At 37.1% G+C, this 6,756-nt stretch overlaps 1 protein-coding gene across 3 annotated transcripts; it reads left to right on the top strand.

Annotated features, from left to right (window-relative positions):
- LOC107039370 lies at positions 1-3,160 on the top strand. Of its 3 annotated transcripts, none has more exons than XM_015258940.1 (5): positions 1-244; positions 309-482; positions 2,571-2,679; positions 2,770-2,919; positions 2,995-3,160. In XM_015258940.1, the coding sequence occupies exons 1-4, from the start codon at positions 197-199 to the stop codon at positions 2,895-2,897; spliced, it is 459 nt and encodes a 152-aa protein (XP_015114426.1). In that variant the 5' UTR covers positions 1-196; the 3' UTR covers positions 2,898-2,919; positions 2,995-3,160. The 3 variants fall into 3 exon arrangements, with proteins under 3 accessions (XP_015114426.1, XP_015114427.1, XP_015114425.1); XM_015258941.1 differs by having other exon boundaries at positions 2,770-2,912; XM_015258939.1 differs by having other exon boundaries at positions 2,770-3,160.
- Positions 3,161-6,756: the final 3,596 nt, after the last annotated feature.

The raw sequence follows: 6,756 nt of genomic DNA on the forward strand, positions 1-6,756 counted from the left end.
TTCCACAGGGTCACTTCTCTTGTGCCATCCTCTCCATCACAACGCATCTCTCGTCACAGTTACCAGTGAGAATACTTCCTGGAACGCAAGAACAATCTCTGACCATTTTATTCTTTACGTCTGTAGTCGAAGTGAAGGCTGTTCTCATTCTTTGCCACTACATATCTTGCAAGCAATCACCATAAGTCAAAAAATTATGTATCTTCAGGCCTTCACTATTGGGCTCGGCTTCCTGACTGTTTTTGTGAGTACATCATATTGTTATGTGGTTTCCCATCGAATACGCCAATGGTCATGGATATTTTCAGGCTCAACCAACTGAGTTACCAACTAAAAATATCGACATATTGGAGACTCTAATTGACTGCGTGCAAAATTATAACGCGACTGCACATCAATTAGAGGCGAAGAAGAGTGATCATAAAGCAACGGAAGGGAGATCAAACTGTCTAGAATCATGCTTCAGAGAATTACGCGAAAATGTGAGTATTATGGATAGCGATGCTGCGAGAGACTGTACGAGATGTTACAAGACAATACCTTGGAGGGATTGTCTCGGTCTCAGCGAACACGGAAAGTTTTGGTCTCGTGTTAGTCTCGAAATACGCAGTATGGACGCCCCTTGTGATGACTGTGAGTCAATTTAGCTGATCTCAGTTTCCAGTTTTTCGGGTTTGTTATACGTAGAAAACATAGACCGAGACAAGCACCGCGATTTTACATTAAAAAACACGAAAAACTTGAGACCGAGATGGGATAAATTGATTCGGAGTCATCACGAGACGAGTCGATACTGCGTATTTCGAGACTGAGACGAGACCAACGATTTCCATGTTTCTTGAGACCAAGACCATTTCTCCAATGCATTGTCTCGTAAACTCTCTCGCGGCATCACTAATTAGGGAGATGAATTTTTATCAACTTCAAGACATATAAGTCTCTACAAACTTGATGGACTTTTAAAGATTTTTGACTGAAAGGCCTGATGGTGGACTTCTTGGAAATTTAATAGAAATTAGGAATATTGGAGTAAATATATTCTTGAAATTTTCATCGCTGGAAAATTCAGCTTAATGTGGCACTGAATATTCATGGTTAATTTGAGAAATCAACTACGTTAAGAAATGCTCGTTCACCTGCGTCCAAAAAATTGAAGATTCCCTTAAATTTTTAATAAAATTCGAAATTCCATGATTCTTTAAAAATTACTACTGATGTATCCATGAAATTTCAATTCTCCTCAACAAAGCAAGAAGGCGAAAAAATTTCTAAATTCCCAAATCAAGAATACAATTAACTTTTTATACCCCGGACCATGAAAACATTTAATTTCTTTGCATGAAGACTCTTTTCTGTGTATCTCTGAAAGTTCTCAAACAATAAAATCGTACTTGAATTAACAAGCATACTAGCCCGATATTAGAGTTCCGCAAAAATTTTAATTTCAGACGACCGTTACTTAGCAGATACAAATATGACAATTTTTCTCACACGGCCAAATGATGACAACAATTTCATATGACGGTCTGATTCCAACGAAGTAAATGATCTTCTACGAAATTTCTATCGCATGAATAACTATTGACTAACAAGCACATCCCATCTAAATCGTTGATTACTTCCAATGTTCACCCTCCGACGATTTTCCCTCTCTCACGTTTAATCTTTACGAATGTTCGAATGTTGAAATATTCCGCCTGTCTCTGCTGCTTCTTAATTTCATCACATAAATTTTATGACATAAATTTCATGTGACCATCATATTTCATCTAAAAAACATTAACAATGCTATACTACTCAAATTTGTCTATGGATGGTCAGTAGATGACCCTCAAATTAAAGACCAAAACCGGCCAACGTGGCGTCTAACGCATTTTTATGACCACTTTGGTCAGCTCAGGGAGAATAGGTGAATAAGCCAAATACCGACTAAAATGCGCTTATACCATTCGTCGAATTCCTCCATTTCTCCATAGACTTGAAAAAATTTTCAGTCATTGGACCTTGAAGTACTTTAACTTTCCGAATTTTTGGGAAAATTCTCACTATATGGACTTTGAAAATTTTTCGCCAATAAGAATTTTCCACCATGTCAAAACTATGAAAAATTCGGCAATTTTTATAAATTAAAACTGCAGTTGCCGCAAGCACAGAAATTCTAGTTTTTATTCTCAAATTTAGGTCGAAAACCGACAAAATGAACCAGTAAACAGAATAATTAAGACCGAATACGGACCAGCCTAGGAATAAAAACTCAAAACCGAGTCGTTTTTCTGGCCTAACAGGTGTACAACCAGGTCAAAACCCGACCGGAAATCCAGTCCAAAAACCGACTCAGCCACTGATTCAACCTAAGACCAAATTTCTCGACTCGGTCCGTACTATCCCTTTTTTTCAGTAGATTTTCCTTGTAAATATTCTGCTACGTCCCAAAATGTGGAACGCTTTGTAAGCTCCCGTCTTCAGTGATAGTACGCAACCAAACTCCCGTCATTAACATGGTCACATGACCGTCATATGTTCAACTGCTAAAAAAATATAATAATTTTATTGTATTCCAATTTGCCTAGCTAACAAAAACTGGAGTGTTCACCGATAAAGAAGTGGTGGAAAAGATTTCCAAAGAGTCGTCGGGGGATAGTCATCTCAAATCCGCCGTGATTTCATGTACAAAAGACCGTTAGTGGGATTATAATATTATCATTCGTCATTTATCTAATATTCGTCTCATACATTGATCTTTCTTAATCGATACACGTGTGACTCTAGGAAACGCTGAAGGGGTTGATGACTGCAAATCGACAAGGCGTCTCCTTGATTGCTTAAAACAGAAGATAGATTGCCCAAACAGGAACGATTGCATTTTGAGAATTCTATTCACCGTGAATGGTGCCTGAGAATGCAAACACTCGGTATCATGTTTGTATTCAAGTCAATACGCCACATCCTCTCGCAATTTAACTGAAGACACAGGAGTTTATCTGCTTCTTGCAGAATGTTCTGATGATGATGATATATGACGAACGCTTAGAACCAGCCACATAATATCCTGCAGATGATTATGCATCGGAAAGATTATCAACTGCAGCAACATATGAACTGCATTTTTAACTTTATTCATGATATTGTAATCATTCTTAATAAATTATAAAAATCTCAATCCCTGATTTTTTTGTGGGTCATATAGACATCCATTTTTTAACTCGTCAGTAGGCGCGCGATTCGCCCCATAATTTCTCATCAGCTCTCGTAAGAACAGAACTGAATTTTGGAGTTCAGCGGCACGAGTCCCGTATCCGCAACAGAGGAAAAATTTCAGCTGAGCCAAATAAAATATTTTATTATATAAATCAGAAGCCCGGCTACGGTGGCCAAAGTGGTTAAATCGCTCGGCCGGACGGCGGGACCCGTGAGGCGCGGGTTCGAGTCCGGTTTGGGGCAATTGGAATTTGTAACCTTTCGGAAACCGTCGAACGGAAGTCTAGACACCGAGAATCATCGGAGAAGTGTTAGGAAACCATTTTCCGTTGAAGCTCGGTCGGTGGATGCCCGTGTCGACGAAGGTTTTCCATGGTTTCCCTTGGTCACCAGGACTACCAGGAGCGTCTGTACGTGGCATATAGCCTGAGGTACAATGCGACACGGTTGAAGACGAAGTCGGCCCATGAAACCGCAAAAATGTAAAAACTCGGATAGGGTATATATGGCAAGGAAAATGAATACATAAATTAGAAAAAGCACTTGAGGCATTAATAAAAATTTGAGCAGAATAGTTGCACTTTTCGGGTGTTTCCAATAGAGGGAAAATTTTTTGTGAGAGAAAGTCTCATAGCACGCCTGCTGATGGGGTAGTGGTAAAAGCAATGGAGTCAAAGTTTATATAAAAACAATCTTGGTGAAATTGTTTCAATGAAAATTCTCTGACGAAAAAACTATGAAAAAAGGAAGCTCATACCGATAAATTTCTACGGGACAGAATATTTCTCAACAGTATAGTTCAAACAGAAAATTCTATAGATTTTGTAATTAGACATGCCATTTTGCTCTGTAATTATGTCTTTCTAAATTCTCATCTCCTCACGTTACATTCTGACCGTTCGGGTCGATTTCGACTAACAGTCTTCAAAGAAACATTAAAAATAGGTGAATTAACAGAGTCAACAGACTGCTGCAAATGAAATTCCAAAAATTCATTCTGGATTTCATTCAGGAATTCTTTGCAGTTTGGTTTTTGAGTAGTCACAACTCTTCAGCGAACGTAGTTGGTTTTTTCATGCAAAAATTTTTACTACACGGAGAGAAGAGCCATAGGAAAGAGTCCCATTTCAAATTTACGACTTGTATGTATTCCTAAAATTTAGGAAGCATTACTATGCTATGGTAATGATTCCTATGGGGTATGGTATTACATACTATGGGCCATGGTAAGTCTCTCGATGGGAATGAAGCCTATGAACATAGGAGAAATTACTATATTGAATTGTACCCGCTACCATGTTGGTAGAGTGTACTATTAATTATGGTAAAGGGACCCATAGTCGTTTGGTAAAGTTTACCATAGTTTATAGGAGAGATTACCATGCACTATGGTAACATGACCTATATTATATGGTAAAACGTAAAAAAGTCATAAAATGTCACGAACATAAAAGATAATGATCACTGAACTATATCATGATAATAATGAGTATAATGAGATAGAAATTTCAAGTGGGATATATATTTATAAATTTTTTTCTTCTCGTATACCCTTTCGGGTCTTTACGATTTATTCCCTTCCCACCCTCAACAGTCATCTCTTGCGAGACTCCCGCTCGACAATGAAACCGTGAGATTTAGAGTGTCACAAATTTTGGCCCCCCCAACCGGGAATCGAACCCGGGTCTCCCGCATGCCAATCCCACACTCCAACCACACAGCCACCGCCGTCGGTGATATATATTTATATTTAACGTATTTGGTTTCGACGCTGTTTCAATAATTACAGAGTATTTTCTTATAATGTGGGATTCTTTGCTATCAATAATCATCAATATACCTAGATTAATCATATCGAATATCGTAAGGGTCATATTTAACAATAACATATTTACATCAGTATTTTAATATCAGAATATGCATATCTACAGAATAGTGGGATTTTTTATCCCAAATTTTACCTAATCATTGGAAGAATTTTTGGCATTACGGTGCTCTAAAAATTATTAAAAAATTCAAATGTGAGTAATTAAACTCAACAACTGTGCGTGAGAATTTAGACCCAACGTTTCGGCACGTATTGCTTTCCATTCCCGGAGGTAGCTATATACGATAAGATACAAAATTTCATTTGTCGAAATGTCAATGTCGACCACCTCTTATCATTTATATCAATTTCATAGGATTGGAAATGTCTTTCAAAGGAGTATTCTTGTAATTGTTGAGTAACAAGAATAACTTGATTATTTGGCTCTAGGATTACGATATTAATTAAATGTAATTGAGGACCAACCTCGGTCGGCATCATCAATATTACGTTTTCCCTGTTATCATGTCCCAAATAATTGAGAGAGCTTACTATTGTAATATCTCCAGATCGATTGGACGGGAGAACTGGCAGAAAATGACGATAATTTGGATCTAATTCTAATCTTTTGTTAAGAGCTGGACCAGGGAGAAAAGGTGGTGGTAAAGACTTGTTGATGAGTAACCGATAATTCAATTTTAATTGTGCCTTGATGGCTATTTTTAGTATTTTCTACGATATCGAGAAAAGAACAGATTACCATGTATAAGTAGTACTGATTACCATCCACATGGTAAGCTCTCCTATAATAATGGTTGTCGTTGCTTTATTGTATAGTAATACCTACCATGTTCGATTGGTATTGATTACTATACAATATAGTACGCTTTACTGTTGAACATAGTAAAAATTATTATTGAGATTGACTTAGAAACCCTTTTACCATAATTTATGGTAACCTCTGCCATATAAAAGTAACCCCTACCATTCACTTTTCTCCGTGTAGTTGAGAAATTAGGAGTTTCGGCTACATTAAACTATTTCTTAATTTAATTATTCTTTGTTTTGTTATTTTCACTTCAAATATTTTTTTTCTTCTGATTAAAACATTCTTGAAGGTATGGAAGGCATCATATCCGCATTTAGGTGATTCTTTTATTTTAGATCCGACCACGAAACTTGAATTTTCCTTAACCATCCAGCAATTTGCCTGTTCACTCTAGTCTTCATTAATTTGGTCTTCGCAGCACTCACAAAAGTGTTTGAAATCCAGCTCCATTTGCTCGACTCAACTCATGGAAAAACTTCAAATTACAAATAATTCGCTTTGACATGCAGATTTCCATCCCTTTACCTTCTCCGTTGACCCCAGAAAAGAAGAACATAAATGAAACTGTGTCGTTCCTAAACCCTCACGTGCTAGTATGGCAATGACAGTATTATACTCTTTATCCTCGAATAGACAATGAAATCGCAAAAATTCCGACGATTATCTCACGCAATTAGCTTTCATAGTTGTATAATCAAACGCAGCTCAATTATGAAATCATGTGTTCGATTCGCCGGCGCATTAAAACAAGAATGACGATGTAAATTTCAAATAGTTTAGAAGACAATAATTCCTCGAATTATGAATTGTTATCCAATCAATTCTCTGCTCAATTACAAGTGGATAATATTGGAAAAAATACCGATATCGGGTATATAAGGGGGATCTAACAACAAGAAAATAAATTATTTTGTCTCAAAGA

This window comes from Diachasma alloeum, unplaced genomic scaffold (assembly GCF_001412515.2).
Source record: "Diachasma alloeum isolate Michigan unplaced genomic scaffold, Dall2.0 Dall_scaffold_00299, whole genome shotgun sequence".
Taxonomy (NCBI): Eukaryota; Metazoa; Arthropoda; class Insecta; order Hymenoptera; family Braconidae; genus Diachasma; species Diachasma alloeum.